Source organism: Hippoglossus stenolepis, chromosome 17 (genome assembly GCF_022539355.2).
Source record: "Hippoglossus stenolepis isolate QCI-W04-F060 chromosome 17, HSTE1.2, whole genome shotgun sequence".
NCBI lineage: Eukaryota > Metazoa > Chordata > Actinopteri > Pleuronectiformes > Pleuronectidae > Hippoglossus > Hippoglossus stenolepis.
This window is the reverse complement of record NC_061499.1, coordinates 15,619,621-15,637,888: the sequence shown is the minus strand read 5'-3', so window position 1 is coordinate 15,637,888 and position 18,268 is coordinate 15,619,621. Positions and strand designations below refer to the sequence as shown.

Below are 18,268 nucleotides of genomic sequence, written 5' to 3'. Positions count from 1 at the left end.
CAGCAAGTCTATTAGAGGTTCCCAACAACAGCTGAAAGAAAATTGGAGACGCAGCTTTTGTAAATTATCCTCCCAAGTTGTGGAATAGACGACTGATAGACATCAGAGAAGCAAGTTCAGTAAAAGTCTTTAAAAAAAAGTATTTTAAATGTAATTTGACCATGTTCTTATGTTTCCTAAAAACATAGCTCGTGATTCATTCATACATCTCTGTGTGTGCAAGTCTGCAGGATATGATCTTTTATCTGACACCTATTCAATGACATTCAATTTTCAAATTCTATTCAGAGGTTGAAGAGAACAAAATGCAATCAGTTTGATCTTTGGATCCACTGGTTTTAGGTTAAATATTTCTGTGTCCCTGCATTTTGTCCTTTTGTTTCGTGCTTTAGTTGTTTCCTCGTCCTTTTCCTCACTCTCTCTCTCCTCTCAGGTGAGTGTGATGAGTGTGATATGTGGAGGGGTATTTAAGGAAAGCTGGAGAGTCTCTCTGTCATATGAGTGGCAGCAGCAATTGTGAAATGTTTAGTGTGTTTCCTTTTTGAGTTGGGGGGGTCTGATAGTCTTCTTTTCGGTTTTTGAAGGGGGTCAGTAGGGATCCTCAAAGTATGAAAACAGTCACTCCGGACTTTTTCACTCGATTAATACATTGAAATGCATCAAGATGCATTGTTGTGCATTTGAATCGTTGACTGCTGAATCGTGAGCACACAGTCATCACAGTCATGTCAGACAGGCAGCACCTCCCAGCTCCTGTTCCAGTTGTGCTGTTTTTTCTCTCATTTTTGCTTGTGTGGAGCTGAGTGCTGATGAACTAATCTACCAGTTCCTCAGGTTTACAGCTAATTAGCCTAAAGACAAAAAACATATATAGTGAACTTGTGTCTTGCTAGCAAATGGACAGAGGGTAAAACAAACACCATCTAAATGGTGTTATTTGACGTTTTCTTTCCATTAGAGTGAAAGAAGATGACATGGAAGCAAAATTAATTAAGTACAAGAAAAAACAATGTTTTTGTCTGTAGTGTCCTGCCTTAGACTGCATCATTTTGATTGTAGGCTCCTCATCTAATCACTATTCATTATCCTACTGTTGAGTATTTAACAATGATGTGAGTGTGAGGGTATAAAAATAAATTGTTAGGCTAGTCAGAGATGTGATACTATATTTAACTTTTTCTCACTTTAGCCCCTGCTCCCCAAAATGTGTGTGCACGTCCCTGCACAGGACCGTGCTGTGTTATGTAAAGCTTTTCATGGGATTAACTTAAAAATTGATTTGACACAGATTTTTAAAGTGCCTTTAAACCAAAGTCAAATTTAAATCTATGTATGAAGAGCATGTGGTAAATCATGCTTTCCCTGTAAATAGGACATTAAAATATGAAGGTATATGATACAATATTGTTCTGAGTCCTCTGAGTCCTCTTCCGTGAGGCAGCTCAGTTGCTGCCTTTTTTAACCGTGTGGATCAATCAGCTAACAGCTCTCACTTGTGCTGATTGATCCTCTGTGGTGAAGGTGCTCTCCCAGCCCCCTCACCTCCACAATTGCACATTTAGGGGCTGTATCATTGTCAACCAACCAATGATTGTGTCAATACTTAGTTGTACAAATAGATCGGATGTATAAATGTTGCAACGGCCCATTGGCCTGTGTGCAGTTGCAGAGACACCTCCTTTTGCTGCAGTTGTTTTTCAGTGATCTTATTTTCCTTTGTGGCGAAAACAAGAAGATGGGAACCTGTTTGATTTTACTGGGTCTGCTCTCTATCTGCAGCCTCTGCTTTAGTAAAGGTAACTCATACACTACTTGACGAGACTGTGGCCACAGTTTGAATAGCATTTTTTACCACGTATCATATGTAGTCAAATCTGTGTTTATGTGTACATGTAATTGTGTTTGTTTGTTTTTCCCATTTCTTCAGAATGCGCTCAAGAGTTAATCGAGAATGTGGATTTCCCGGGATCAGATATAACATTTCTCTACTCTCCGGATGCAAGGCACTGTCAGCAGCTGTGCACCGAGCACCCCTCCTGTCTCTTCTTTACCTTTGTTCGACATGACTGGACCAGAGATAACAGGTATCTAACACTGACGCATCACATAACTCATGATACAATCCATTGAAGCCCTGTAACGTTTTAAAGATGAATACAGCCAAAGCAGGATCAAGGGGTGCAGCCAGGGGGGCACTGACCCCGGCTGAAATCTGATCGACCCCTGAAGTGCCCCTCTCCTGTCAGTAATTCTCTTGGTACACTGGCTTCCTCCCACAGTCCTAAAAACATACAGATTGGGGTTAGATTAAATTGTCCATAGGTGTGAATGTGATGCTGGCATCAGCTCCAGCTAACCCCATCCAACCCTCAACGTTATAGATAATGGATGCATGCTTCTCTCTGCAGGAACTTCTACTGCTACCTCAAGTCCACTCCCTCTCTAAAGCCCAACGTCCGGACTCCACTACAGGGTGTCACTTCGGGCTTTTCTCTCAAAAACTGCCACTCAGAGCTGCGTAAGCTCACAAACATTTTACATCATTCTATAAAACAGTTTATATATTTGTGATGTATGGGCACGCTCTCCTTAACTCTCTTTGTCTTCTCACCTGGGCAGAACCACCTTGTCAGTCTCAGCTGTACCAGAACGTGGACTTCCCGTGGGCAGACTACAAAACGTTGTTCACGTCCAGTGCTGAAGAGTGTCAGAGGGTCTGCACACAGGACCCTCACTGTCGGTTTTTTGCTTTTCTAAATGGCGTCTTCAAAACAGAGACCGTAAGGTATAACTGGGTAACGTAATGTTTCATTCAATTTAAATGTTCCTACTTTAAACAGGTGGCTGATCTGGAGGCAGACTTTATGTCAGTGGTTGAGATATCCTCAGTGATGTTAGAGCGACACAATGTGGTCTTTTCTTACACTTGGGTTAGGGTTAGAGCAACAGACATTGTGCGACTTCACAGGCTGAGTGGTTTTCCCTGTGATGAGTGAATTGAGTGAATCCATCCATTGAGAAGGGAGGATCTCTGGCGTCAGAACATCGCAGGTTCTAACATTAAATGATGGTGTTGTTTCTTTGTTCTTTCCAAGATACAAATGTTACCTTAAACACAGCTGGTCGGTACCGAGGACTCCTGTTATAAAGAGAGAGGTTGGGGCAGTATCTGGATTCTCCCACAAACTGCAAATAACTCCATACTTTAAACCAGGTATGCACAAATGGAAGCACAACATCCTGCGGGAGATCTTTTACAATATGTTTTTTTGTTATATTACCTGTGTGTTTTACAGTTTGCCAGGGAAAGCTTCTCTTAAACACTGACATCCCAGGACACGACATTGACAAGCTGCCCGCCGCCTCTGCTGAACACTGTCAGGCTCTGTGCACTGATAATCCACGCTGTACATATTTCTCTTATATCAGGTAGTGTGAAACAAGCACTTAAATAAACTTTAACTTCTCATGTGGCAAACAAAAAAACCTTGAACATTAGAAAGTGTAGAGTAACTATATATACTGTACACCTTATTTGTTGTTCCTGGGACAGTATCTTGACAATCCTATAGGGGGTTGAACATATGGTTCTGCAAATTCAGCTAAATATGTTAATCTGCTTGGTTTTCTCGAAACTCTCTAAACTTATTTTTTATGCAGTGATAACTTCCAATGTTACTTGAAGGGAAATCCATCTGTAATGGTGACCAGAACCAAAGTGGGAATCACATCTGGGATACCGGTGCACTTCTGCCAGATGGATGACAGTATGTATAACAAAACACTGAGACTGGACACAGTGTTTGTTGACCTTCACAAACCACACACACTGACTCCGAACTGTTTTACAGACACGTTTATGAAGAAATGTATCATTCACCCATTATAAATCCAACAAATATCAAAGATGAACTGAGTCTCTGACGTTTTGCAACATCTGTAGATAGGTGACACTTACATCTGGTTATTATGTAATACTTGTTAGAGTAGTATGTCTGTGCTTTGGCCAGCAGGGGGAGTCTGACCCTGTCCCTCTCTGCTGACAGGTTGGCTTCAAGTGTCTCATGAAGGAGTCAGTTTCCAAGGTTCTGACCTTCGCTTTGAGTTGATGCATGATCCAGACACGTGTCAGAAGACCTGTAGTACAGATCCTCTTTGCCAGTTCTACACCTACTTCAAGGAATGCTACTCCAACTCTGCTTTCAGGTACAGTGTTCATTCATGTCAACAAAATCATGAACCAGGAATTCAGTTCACACTTAGAAATCATGTAACATTTACCTTGCTATAAGGAAGGACCAGGCCCAAACAATATGTGATTGAAAGGTTTGAATGGAAATTGATAAATTGGATGTTGAGGAAATAATGAATGGACATTGAGGGAAGGGGTTGAGGTGAAGATAAGAGATGAGGGAGGAAGGAAAGAGAGGATGAAGGGATGAGGGAAGGAAGATGAAGGGATGTGTGTAAGGATGGATGAAGGGATGGAAAGAAAAACAGAGCATGATGGGTTGATCAGGTATATTTAGTCTTGACAGGTGATTGCAGGTGTGGTTGAGGTTTGGCCCTGCTCCTAAGTAGACTTGTTAACTTCCTAACAGATCAACTATCTAGTGTTGTCTACATGGTGTTTAATCTTGTTTTTTGATTTTGTGTCCCAGGGGCCGCTGTTATCTCAAACGTGTCATCACAGCACCTGCTCCTATCAAAGTTATTAAATTGAATAATATCGTGTCCGGATTCTCCCTGAAGAACTGTGTGTAGAGACACACACACACACACACACACACACACACACTTTCCTTATCCTCATTCAGGCCAGAACGCCACTTCACACCCAGACACACACCTCTCTGGACTGTTGGTTGGTCCTCACATGATCAGTTGTTTGCCATTTAAAACACAGATGATTGTTTTTGTGTTGTAACTTGAAAAATAAAACTGACAATGAAATAAGTTTTCATCCTGCTTCATTTATTTGAAAGTCAGTATTCACAGAGCTCTACTTCTTATTGGAGATAGATAAAGTATCAGTGAGATGAGCAATGATATTAAAATGTGTCTGTGTAACAACATATTCTAATACAACCATTCAATGATATTGTAAGATACCTAACATTTCTGCATTTAGTTATTAGCTCTAATAAATGTTGCAAATGCCTGACAAATTTTCGCTTTGCGGAAATTTGTATTAATATTTTTGTATCTTCTGGCACAAGGCTATGAAACCTATCATTGTTAGCATCTTTGACTCCTAACCCTGGAAGATATAATAAAAATAACTCTGTTAGCTATATTCCCTCTAGAACACTGAGATCATCTGCAGCAAGTCTATTAGAGGTTCCCAACAACAGCCGAAAGAAAATTGGAGAGGCAGCTTTTGTAAATTATCCTCCCAAGTTGTGGAACAGACTACTGATAGACATCAGAGAAGCAAGTTCAGTAAAAGTCTTCAAAAAAAAGTATTTTAAATGTAATTTGACCATGTTCTTATGTTTCCTAAAAACATATATTTCGTGATTCATTCATGCATCTCTGTGTGTGCATGTCTGCAGGATATGATCTTCTCTCTGACACCTATTCAATGACATTCAATTTTCAAATTCTATTCAGAGGTTGAAGAGAACAAAATGCAATCAGTTTGATCTTTGGATCCACTGTTTTTAGGTTAAATAATTCGGTGTCCCTGCATTTTGTCCTTTTGTTACGTGCTTTAGTTGTTTCCTCCTCCTTTTCCTCACTCTCTCTCTCTCCTCTCAGCTGAGTGTGATTATGTGGAGGGGTATTTAAGGAAAGCTGGAGAGTCTCTCTGCCATCTGAGTGGCAGCAGCACTCATGGAAGTGTTTATTGTGTGTTCCTTTTGAGTTGAGTTGGGGGGGGGGTCTGATAGTCTTGTTTTTGTTTCATTCATATATTGTTGCTGAGGTAGATGAGGAAGTATCTGGATCTGACGGCCCATTGCGTGGTTGGTCCAGACTGTCCAATTTTTCTGTTCTTTTTCGGCCAGGCCTCCACGCTCCCACAGATTAAATTAACTTTAACATTGGTTTCTTCTTTGTTTTGTTAATACGCTCGTTTCAATGACTGTCATTAACACAAATCAACAACAAGAAGCCTTGAAAACAGCCCAAACCATGGGATTTATTAACACCAAACTACACAATAAACAGACCGTGCAAAACCAGCAGACCACATGCTGGAAGCCACCTCTTCTGATTTGGGAGGAGCAGCCACACCCTGCATGGACTCACCAGCTGACAACAATCCCAACCCAACCAACTCAGAGGAGCTGGGTTTGGTTTCAGCCGTCCCGATGGTGACAGAGTGTCTGACGGATTGGTTACAAAGTATCCTCAGGTGTCTTTGGCTTGTGCTGTGACCCAGGCCATGTTTAAGCATTGTGCTTTGAGTAATCATATTATGATTTTGTACAGTTTTATGGATACAGAGGAGTTAGATGTGCCTACTTCTCCTCAGTTTGTCAACCTGTTGTCTGCTGTGGTAGAGGGTAGTGCGGTGGTTGAAGTTGAAGCCCTGGTAGAACACATCTATGGCACAAGAGCAGCTGGCAGACACTGTGGCATCCAGCACCGCAGCTTTCAGCCCAGTTATTGCCTTTGTTGAGCTGTCAGGTCAAAGTTATGGAAATTAAAGGGTTAATTTAGCTTGACCCCATTTTAGCTCACTTGCATGTTGTCACATAGGTCGGTGTTTGCTGACGTGCCTTCACGCACAAACATCATACAGAATGATATAGATGTAGGTGAGATGGCACGTGCACACATCAAAGGGGGCTTGAGCCCCTGCCCTTTTTTTTCATTCTCCCTTTTTTGGGGGTGCTTTTTTTTAATAAATGAAAATTATACTGCTGTGCACTGCTTCTCTGTCAAACAAATATATTGATTGAATTAACAATCAATATCAGTTCGGGAGATTGTCCCTGCCCTCCCTCCCTCCACGTCTCCTGCACAGTGCTGAGCACTAGAGCTGCGGACATTTCTTGATTCTTAGATGCATCGCGACGTGGACAACTTTTCATCGATACAAAGACAGAACATAATCGATTCATGTTGTTTTTAGCGATGTCCCACCACTGAATAATTAGAACATCACTTCTTCCGGACCAGGACAGACGCACATTAAAGGTCCGGTCCTCCTGAGTCTTTGTCGGAGTCTGCTTCCTCCTCACTCTTCCTCTTACCTGAGCTCACTTTACACTTTAACAATAAACACCATCACTGATCACAAGTTATTGGGACACGTACAGGACTGACGTTTACTTTGTGTTTGTTTGATTCGCTCTAGAGTTTATGAGACACATGTTTAAACCTGCTACACAACACGAGATTTACCATGACGCACAAAGACAGGACATCAGGGTTAAGATGCAACGTGGTGTTTTAACTTCATTGTTGCAGAAGAAGCAACGCATCGCTTATCCAGGAGCATAAATATGACTTCAGCAGCTTTTTATAAAGATCAGTTCTAAATGTGATGATTAGAAAACATCAGAGGAGCAGAGTCACTTGTTGACCTGTGGAACAGGGACCTGCACAGACATTTTTGGGGGCAGGGGCTAAAGTGAGAAAAAGGGCACTTCTCATAATTATTTATATAAAAAAAAAAATTCTAAAACCAAAAGTTAAATATAGTATCACATCTCTGACTAACTTAACAATTTATTTTAATACACTCACATAATTGTTAAATACTCAACAGTAGTAGAATGAATAGTGATTAGATGAGGAGCCTACAATCAAAATGATTAAGGCAGGACACTGCAGGCAAAAACATTGTTTTTTGTTTACTTAATTAATTTTCCTTCCATGTCATCTTCTTTCGCTCTAATGGAAAGAAAACATGACAAAATACACATTTAGTTGGTGTTTGTTTTACACTCGGTCTGTTTGTTAACAAGACATAAGTTCACTATATATGTTTTTTGTCTTTAGGCTAATTAGCTGTAAACCTGAGGAACTGGTAGATTAGTTCATCAGCACTCAGCTCCACATAAGCAAAGAAAAAACAGTCCAACTGGAACAGGAGCTGGGAGGTGCTGCCTGTCTGACATGACTGTGATGACTGTGTGCTCACTAGTGGACCTTCACCAGCCTCACGATTCAGCAGTCAACGATTCAAATGCATCTCGATGCATTTCAATGTATCACATCTACAATTTCCTATATTACTGCACATGTAATTAAAAACTTAAATTTAATACTGAGCATCCAAGCTTTTCAATTTCAAATGTCATTGGTTCACCTGCATTAGCATAGATGTTAATTGGATATTATAGGTTTGTCACTTTCGTGACTGCAAACGATAGCATTTGTTTATTTAAGATCTTGACAATCTTATTACAATGACATCCCCGGCAAAACTGTCTTGTCTGTTTACATCGACGACTACTGATGACATGTTGGGTTTTTGCGACGACTAATTATGATGTAACAGCTTCTTGAAGTGCTGTCCCAATTCTTGGGGCTAAGATTTCAACCACTACCCCTTGTGACTCCGTTTCAAGGGGCAAGATAACCCTAGAAAACAAGGGGTAGTGGTAGGGCCAAGGGGCGAATGGGATTGGGCCTTAGTCCCTTGTATTGGTCAACCATGAAAACATCTGGATCCTACATTTCCCATCATTCAACCCCAATTACATCACTTGTTTACATCTTTCAAATTCAAAACCCTCACTTTATAAAGCAGGTTTTCTGTTCTTGTCCAGAAAAAGCACAAGCTGAGATAACCTCAGTGACGTTAAAGCGACAGAATGTGTTCTTTTCTTACACTTGGGTTAGGGTTAGAGCAACAGACATTGTGCGACTTCACAGACTGAGTAGTTTCCCTCGTGATGAGTGACTTCAGTGAATCCATCCATTGAGAAAGGAGGAGGATCTCTGGCGTCAGGAGGGTTGAGTGACGTCGCAGGTTCTAACATTAAATTATTACATCTTTGTTCTTTCCCAGATACAAATGTCACCTTAAACACAGCTGGTCGGTACCGAGGACTCCTGTTATAAAGAGAGAGGTTGGAGCAGTATCTGGATTCTCCCACAAACTGCAAATAACTCCATACCAGGTTTGGGCTGATAAACCACACTGTACATATTTCTCTTATACCAGGTAGTGTGAAAAAAGCACTTAAATAAACTTTAACTTCAAATTCAGCTAAATATGTTAATCTGCTTGGTTTTCTCTAAACTCAGACATATTTCTATTGATTATTTTTGCAGTGATAACTTCCGATGTAACTTGAATGGAAATCGATCTGAATTGTGTTTTTACAGGGAAGCTGTGAACAAACAGGAGTATCATATTAATTTATTCAAAAAAAGCAACCCAGAAAAAGGGTAATTTCACTGGAGGAAGCCCCCTTTGATGTCTGTGTGCACGTGCCAGCTGCGGGGGAATGCGCCTCAGTCCAGTGGCGCTGCTAAGGGGGGGCCAGGCGGTGCCAACCTTGATGAAGTAAAGGCTATAATCAGAGTTTCACCTTTTAAGCCTTAGGTGCAGCACAACAGTCTAAACTGAATAAAAGACAAATCAACACTTACTGTTGTAGTCTGATTTATGAATTGAAAACCTTATTTTGTAAATTACAGAACACCTTTAATAACAGAAACAGTCTTTTTAAAGCACTTTCTAAATAAAAACAGAGTTCATGTTTGTCTGACTGATTTTATTAACTGATATTAACTGATGAAAATGCAGCCATGTGCAGTAATATAGGAAATTGTAGATGTGATACATTGAAATGCATCGAGATGCATTGTTGTGCATTCAAATCGTTGACTGCTGAATCGTGAGGCTGGTGAAGGTGCACTAGTGAGCACACAGTCATCACAGTCATGTCAGACAGGCAGCACCAGTAGTGCTGTTTTTTCTTTGGTTGTGTGGAGCTGAGTGCTGATGAACTAATCTACCAGTTCCTCAGCTAATTAGCCTAAAGACAAAATCATATATAATGAACTTGTGTCTTACTAGCAAACAGACAGAGGGTAAAACAAACACCAACTAAATGTGTATTTTGTCACGTTTTCTCACTTTAGCCCCTGCTCCCCAAAATGTGTGTGCACGTCCCTGCACAGGACCGTGCTGTGTTATGTAAAGCTTTTCATGGGATTAACTTAAAAATTGATTTGACACAGATTTTTAAAGTGCCTTTAAACCAAAGTCAAATTTAAATCAATGTATGAAGAGCATGTGGTAAATCATGCATTCCCTGTAAATAGGACATTAAAATATGAAGGTATATGATACACTATTGTGCATGAGTTTTTTATTTCAGTTTTTCTTGGTTATTGCACATTAAGGGGCTGTATCATTGTCAACCAACCAATGATTGTGTCAACACTAAGTTGTACAAATAGATCGGATGTATAAATGTTGCAACGGCCCCTTGGCCTGTGTGCAGTTGCAGAGACGCCTCCTTCTACTGCAGTTGCTTTTCAGTGATCTTATTTTCCTCTGTGGTGAAAACAAGAAGATGTGAACCTGTTTGATTTTATTGGGTCTGCTCTCTTTCTGCAGCCTCTGCTTTAGTCAAGGTAACACATACACTACTTGACGAGACTGTGGCCACAGTTTTAATAGCCTTTTTTTTTACCACATATGTAGTCAAATCTGTTTAATCTGTGTTTATGTGTACATTTAATTGTGTTTGTTTGTTTTTCCCATTTCTTCATAATACGCTCAAGAGTTAATCGAGAATGTGGATTTCTCGGGATCAGATATAACATTTCTCTACTCTCCGGATCCAAGGCACTGTCAGCAGCTGTGACATATTTCTATTGACTATTTTTTTTATGCAGTGATAACTTCCAATGTAACTTGAAGGGAAATCCATCTGTATTGGTGACCAGAGCCAAAGTGGGAGTCACATCTGGGATACCGGTGCACTTCTGCCAGATGGATAACAGTATGTATAACAAAACAGTGAGACTGGACACTGTTTGTTGACCATCACAAACCACACACACTGGCTCCGAACTGTTTTATACACACGTTTATGAAGAAATGAATCATTCACCCATTATAAATCCAACAAATATCAATGATGAACTGAGTCTGTGACGTTTTGCAACATGTGTAGATAGGTGACACTTACATCTCGTTATTATGTAATACTTGTTAGAGTAGTATGTCTGTGCTTTGGCCAGCAGGGGGAGTCTGACCCTGTCCCTCTCTGCTGACAAGTTGGCTTCAAGTGTCTCATGAAGGAGTCAGTTTCCAAGGTTCTGACCTTCGCTTTGAGTCGATGGAGGATCCAGACACGTGTCAGAGGACCTGTACTATAGATCCTCTTTGCCAGTTCTACACCTACTTCAATGAATCCTACTCCAACTCTGATTTCAGGTACAGTGTTCATTCATGTCAACAAAATCATGAACCAGGAATTCAGTTCACACTGAGAAATCATGTAACATTTACCTTGAACCTCACTAGGAAGGACCAGGCCCAAACAATATGTGATTGAAAGGTTTGAATGGAAATTGATAAATTGGATGTTGAGGAAAAATGAATGGACATTGATCGAAGGGGTTGAAGTGAAGATGGGAGATGAGGGAGGAAGGAAAGAGAGGATGAAGGGATGAGGGAAGGGAAGAAAAACAGAGCATGATGGGTTGATCAGGTAAATTTAGTCTTGACAGGTGATCGCAGATACACACACACACACACACACACACACACACACACACACACACACACACACACACACACACACACACACACACACACACACACACACACACACACACATATGGCAGGGATGAGGGAAGGAAGATGAAGGGAAGGGAAGATAAACAGAGCATGATGGGTTGATCAAGTATATTTAGTTTTGACAGGTGATTGCAGGTGTGGTTGAGGTGTGGCCCTGCTCCTAAGCTCCTAAGTAGACTTGTTAACTTCCTATCAGATCAACTATCTAGTGTTGTCTACATGGTGTTTAATCTTGTTCGTTGATTTTGTGTCCCATGCGCTGTTGTTATCTCAAGCGTGTCATCACAGCACCTGCTCCTCCCACAGTTAATAAATTGAATAATGTCGTGTCCGGATTCTGAAGAACTGTGTGTAGAGACACACACACACACACACACACACACACACACACACACACACACACACACACACACACACACACACACACACACACACACACACACACACACACACACACACACACACACACACACACACACACACACACACACACACACATTCCTTATCCTCATTCAGGCTGCAACATCACATCTGACTTCACACCCACACTTCATGCCTCTCTCTGGACTGTTGGTTCGTCCTCACATGATCAGTTGTTTGCCATTTAAAACACAGATGATTGTTTTTGTGTTGTAACTTGAAAAATAAATGAAATAAGTTTTCATCCTGCTTCATTTGTTTGAAAGTCAGTATTCACAGAGCTCTACTTCTTATTGCAGAGAGATAAAGTATCAGTGAGATGAGCAATGGTATTAAAATGTGTCTCTGCAACAAGATATTCTAATACAACCATTCAATGATATTATAAGATACCTAACATTTCTGCTTGTATTAATTATTCATGATAAATGTTGCAAATGCCTGACAGTTTTGCTATTAATATTTCTGTATCTTCTGGCACAAGGCTATGAAACCTATCATTGTTAGCATCTGTGACTCCTAACCCTAGAAGACATAAGAAAAATAACTCTGTTAGCTATATTCCCTCTAGAACACTGAGATCATCTGCAGCAAGTCTATTCGAGGTTCCCAACAACAGCTGAAAGAAAATTGGAGACGCAGCTTTTGTAAATTATCCTCCCAAGTTGTGGAATAGACTACTGATAGACATCAGAGAAGCAAGTTCAGTAAAAGTCTTTAAAAAAAAGTATTTTAAATGTAATTTGACCATGTTCTTATGTTTCCTAAAAACATATATATTTCGTGATTCATTCATGCATCTCTGTGTGTGCATGTCTGCAGGATATGACATTTTATCTGACACCTATTCAATGACATTCAATTTTCAAATTCTAATCAGAGGTTGAAGAGAACAAAATGCAATCAGTTTGATCTTTGGATCCACTGGTTTTAGGTTCAATAATTCGGTGTCCCTGCATTTTGTCCTTTTGTTTCGTGCTTTAGTTGTTTCCTCCTCCTTTTCCTCACTCTCTCTCTCCTCTCAGCTGAGTGTGATGAGTGTGATATGTGGAGGGGTATTTAAGGAAAGCTGGAGAGTCTCTCTGCCATCTGAGTGGCAGCAGCTATTGTGAAATGTTTAGTGTGTCTTCTTTTGAGTTGTGGGGGTCTGATAGTCTTCTTTTCGGTTTTTGAAGGGGGTCAGTAGGGACCCTCAAAGTATGAAAACAGTCAATCCGGACTTTTTCACTCGATTAATACATTGAAATGCATCGAGATGCATTGTTGTGCATTCGAATCGTTGACTGCTGAATTGTAAGGCTGGTGAAGGTGCACTAGTGAGCACACAGTCATCAGTCATGTCAGACAGGCAGCACCTCCCAGCTCCTGTTCCATTTGTCCTGTTTTTTCTTTGCTTGTGTGGAGCTGAGTGCTGATGAACTAATCTACCAGTTCCTCAGGTTTACAGCTAACTAGCCTAAAGACAAAAAACATATATAGTAAACTTGTGTCTTGCTAGCAAACGGACAGAGGGTAAAACAAACCACTAAATTGTGTTATTTGACGTTTTCTTTCCATTAGAGTGAAAGAAGATGACATGGAAGCTAAATTAATTAAGTACAAGAAAAAACAATGTTTTTGTCTGTAGTGTCCTGCCTTAGACTGCATCATTTTGATTGTAGGCTCCTCATCTAATCACTACTCATTCTACTACTGTTGAGTATTTAACAATGATGTGAGTGTATTAAAATAAATTGTTAAGCTAGTCAGAGATGTGATACTATATTTAACTTTTTCTCACTTTAGCCCCTGCTCCCCAAAATGTGTGTGCACGTCCCTGCACAGGACCGTGCTGTGTTATGTAAAGCTTTTCATGGGATTAAGTTAAAAATGTATTTGACACAGATTTTTAAAGTGCCTTTAAACCAAAGTCAAATTTAAATCTATGTATGAAGAGCATGTGGTAAATCATGCATTCCCTGTAAATAGGACATTCAAATATGAAGGTATATGATACAATATTGTTCTGAGTCCTCTTCCGTGAGGCAGCTCAGTTGCTGCCTTTTTAACCGTGTGGATCAATCAGCTAACAGCTCTCACTTGTGCTGATTGATCCTCTGTGGTGAAGGTGAAGGTGCTCTCCCAGCCCCCTCACCTCCACAATTGCACATTTAGGGGCTGTATCATTGTCAACCAACCAATGATTGTGTCAATACTTAGTTGTACAAATAGATCGGATGTATAAATGTTGCAACGGCCCCTTGGCCTGTGTGCAGTTGCAGAGACACCTCCTTTTGCTGCAGTTGCTTTTCAGTGATCTTATTTTCCTCTGTGGCGAAAAACAAGAAGATGGGAACCTGTTGGATTTTGCTGGGTCTGCTCTCCATCTGCAGCCTCTGCTTTAGTCAAGGTAACTCATACACTACTTGACGAGACTGTGGCCACAGTTTGAATAGCCTATTTTTACCACATATATGAAGTCAAATCTGTGTTTATATGTACATTTAATTGTGTTCATGTTTGTCTTTCCCATTTGTTCAGATTGCGCTCAAGAGTTAATCGAGAATGTGGATTTCCCGGGATCAGATATAACCACTCTCTGCTCTCCGGATGCAAGGCACTGTCAGCAGCTGTGCACCGAGCACCCCTCCTGTCTCTTCTTTACCTTTCTTCGACATGACTGGACCAAAGATAAGAGGTATCTAACACTGACACATCACATAACTCATGATACAATCCAGTGAAGCCCTGTAATGTTTTAATGATGAATTCAGCCAAAGCAGGGTCAGATCAAGGGGTGCAGCCAGGGGGCACTGACCCCGGCTGAAATCTGATCGACCCCTGAAGTGCCCCTCTCCTGTCAGTAATTCTCTTGGTACACTGGCTTCCTCCCACAGTCCTAAAGACATACAGATTGGGGTTAGATTAAATTGTCCATAGGTGTGAATGTGATGCTGGGTTCAGCTCCAGCTAACCCCATCCAACCCTCAACGTTATTGATAATGGATGCATGCTTCTCTCTGCAGGAACTTCTACTGCTACCTCAAGTCCACTCCCTCTAAAAAGCCCAACGTCCGGACTCCACTACAGGGTGTCACTTCGGGCTTTTCTCTCAAATACTGCAACCCAGAGCTGCGTAAGCTCACAAACATTTTACATCATTCTAAAAAACAGTTTATATATTTGTGATGTATGGGCACCCTCTCCTTAACTCTCTTTGTCTTCTCACCTGGGCAGAACCAACTTGTCGGTCTCCGCTGTACCAGAACATGGCCTTCCCGGGGGCAAACTACAAATCGTTGTTCACGTCCAGTGATGAAGAGTGCCAGAGGGTCTGCTCGCAGGACCCTCACTGTCGTTTTTTTACTTTTGTAAATGGCGTCTTCAAACCAGGGACCATAAGGTATAACTGGGTAACGTGATGTTTCATTCAATTTAAATGTTCCTCCTTTAAAACAGGTGCCTGATCAGGAGGCAGAGTTTATGTCAATGGTTGAGATATCCTCAGTGATGTTAGAGCGACACAATGTGGTCTTTTCTTACACTTGGGTTAGGGTTAGAGCAACAGACATTGTGCGACTTCACAGGCTGAGTAGTTTCCCTCGTGATGAGTGAATTCAGTGAATCCATCCATTGAGAACGGAGGATCTCTGGCGTCAGAACATCGCAGGTTCTAACATTAAATGATGGTGTTGTTTCTTTGTTCTTTCCCAGATACAAATGTCACCTTAAACACAGCTGGTCGGTACCGAGGACTCCTGTTATAAAGAGAGAGGTTGGGGCAGTATCTGGATTCTCCCACAAACTGCAAATAACTCCATACTCTAAACCAGGTATGCACAGGTGGAAGCACAACATCCTGCGGGAGGTCGTTTACAATATGTTTTCTCATTATATTACCTGTGTGTTTTACAGTTTGCCAGGGAAAGCTTCTCTTAAACACTGACATCCGAGGACGCGACATTGAAAATCTGCCCGCCGCCTCTGCTGAACACTGTCAGGCTCTGTGCACTGATAAACCACGCTGTACATATTTCTCTTATACCAGGTAGTGTGAAACAAGCACTTAAATAAACTTGAACTTCTCATGTGGCAAACAGAAATACATTCAACATTAGAAAGTGTAAAGTAACTGTATATATACTGTACACCTTATTTGTTGTTCCTGGGACAGTATCTTGACAATCCTATAGGGGGTTGAACGTATGGTTCTGCAAATTCAGCTAAATATGTTAATCTGCTTGGTTTTCTCTAAACTCTCTAAACTTATTTTTTATGCAGTCGTAACTTCCGATGTTGCCTGAAGGGAAATCCATCTGTATTGGTGACCAGAACCAAAGTGGGAGTCACATCTGGGATACCGGTGCACTTCTGCCGGATGGATGACAGTATGTATAACAAAACACTGAGACTGGACACAGTGTTTGTTGACCTTCACAAACCACACACACTGACTCCGAACTTTTTTACACACTCATTTATGATGAAATGTATCATTCACCCATTATAAATCCAACAAATATCAATGATGAACTGCATCTCTGACGTTTTGCATCATGTGTAGATAGGTGACACTTACATCTCGTTATTATGTAATACTTGTTAGAGTAGTATGTCTGTGCTTTGGCCAGCAGGGGGAGTCTGACCCTGTCCCTCTCTGCTGACAGGTTGGCTTCAAGTGTCTCATGAAGGAGTCAGTTTCCAAGGTTCTGACCTTCGCTTTGAGTTGATGCATGATCCAGACACGTGTCAGAGGACCTGTACTACAGATCCTCTTTGCCAGTTCTACACCTACTTCAATGAATCCTACTCCAACTCTGCTTTCAGGTACAGTGTTCATTCATGTCAACAAAATCATGAACCAGGAATTCAGTTCACACTGAGAAATCATGTAACATTTAACTTAATATACTCTAGGAAGGACCAGGCCCAACCAATATGTGATTGAAAGGTTTGAATGGAAATTGATAAATTGGATGTTGAGGAAATAATGAATGAACATTGAGGGAAGGGGTTGAGGTGAAGATAAGAGATGAGGGAGGAAGGAAAGAGAGGATGAAGGGATGAGGGAAGGAAGATGAAGGGAAGGGAAGATAAACAGAGCATGATGGGTTGATCAAGTGAATTTAATTTTGACAGGTGATTGCAGGTGTGGTTGAGGTGTGGCCCTGCTCCTAAGTAGACTTGTTAACTTCCTAACAGATCAACTATCTAGTGTTGTCTACATGGTGTTTAATCTTGTTCGTTGATTTTGTGTCCCAGGGGCCGCTGTTATCTCAAGCGTGTCATCACAGCACCTGCTCCTCCAAGAGTTAAAAATTGGAATAATTTCGTGTCCGGATTCTCCCAGAAGAACTGTGTGTAGAGACACACACACACACACTTTCCTTATCCTCATTCAGGCCGGAACGCCACTTCACACCCACACACACACCTCTCTGGACTGTTGGTTGGTCCTCACATGATCAGTTGTTTGCCATTTAAAACACAGATGATTGTTTTTGTGTTGTAACTTGAAAAATAAAACTGACAATGAAATAACTTTTCATCCTGCTTCATTTATTTTAAAGTCAGTATTCACAGAGCTCTACTTCTTATTGCAGAGAGGTAAAGTATGAGTGAGATGAGCAATGATATTAAAATGTGTCTCTGCAACAAGTCAAGTCTATTAGAGCAGTGGTTCTCAACCTTTTTTCAGTGATGTACACCCTTTGAAAAAAAAATTCAGCCGAGTACCCCCTAACCAGCGCAAAGCATTTTTGGTTGAAAGAAAGATGTAGAGAAGAAAGAGTTTTTCCTGATAAGTGACAGGTAGCTTTTTTCCGTTTGCTTCGGGGAGGCTTTTCGCATCGTGTCTTGAGATGACCTCAATTCAGAAAGTTTCCTCTTAAAAAACTCAGGTGGCTTACCAACATGACTTTCATGTTTTGTCTGGAGATGCCGCTGAAGATGTGCTGGCTTCATGCCACTGTTGGCTAATCTCTCCCCACAGAAAAAACACAAAGTGTAAATAACCGAATCTATTGTTAATATTGTTGAAGTGTCTTTCTGTTATTTTATTGTGAAATATTTGCTCGCTTTGAGGTCAGACAATTTCATTTCCGTTTTTGTATTACATGCTTTTATTTGGAAAGTGTTCCGGTAGAG

At 40.9% G+C, this 18,268-nt stretch overlaps 2 protein-coding genes across 3 annotated transcripts; both read left to right on the top strand.

Moving 5' to 3' along the window:
- The first annotated feature begins 1,609 nt into the window (after window positions 1–1,609).
- Window positions 1,610–17,662, top strand: LOC124855030 (coagulation factor XI-like). Of its 2 annotated transcripts, XM_047344217.1 has the most exons (10): window positions 1,610–1,796; window positions 1,928–2,084; window positions 2,409–2,518; window positions 2,620–2,785; window positions 3,096–3,214; window positions 3,297–3,429; window positions 3,661–3,767; window positions 4,047–4,206; window positions 4,662–4,794; window positions 17,489–17,662. In XM_047344217.1, exons 1-9 carry the CDS (start codon window positions 1,625–1,627, stop codon window positions 4,762–4,764), a joined length of 1,227 nt encoding a protein of 408 aa, XP_047200173.1. In that variant the 5' UTR covers window positions 1,610–1,624; the 3' UTR covers window positions 4,765–4,794; window positions 17,489–17,662. The 2 variants fall into 2 exon arrangements, with proteins under 2 accessions (XP_047200173.1, XP_047200172.1); XM_047344216.1 differs by lacking the exon at window positions 17,489–17,662 and having other exon boundaries at window positions 4,662–4,956.
- On the top strand, window positions 6,195–17,662 carry LOC124855038 (coagulation factor XI-like). Its single transcript, XM_047344241.1, has 10 exons — window positions 6,195–6,317; window positions 14,354–14,531; window positions 14,663–14,819; window positions 15,148–15,257; window positions 15,359–15,524; window positions 15,836–15,954; window positions 16,037–16,169; window positions 16,403–16,509; window positions 16,789–16,948; window positions 17,384–17,662. The coding sequence occupies exons 1-10, from the start codon at window positions 6,195–6,197 to the stop codon at window positions 17,484–17,486; spliced, it is 1,356 nt and encodes a 451-aa protein (XP_047200197.1). The 3' UTR covers window positions 17,487–17,662.
- Window positions 17,663–18,268: the final 606 nt, after the last annotated feature.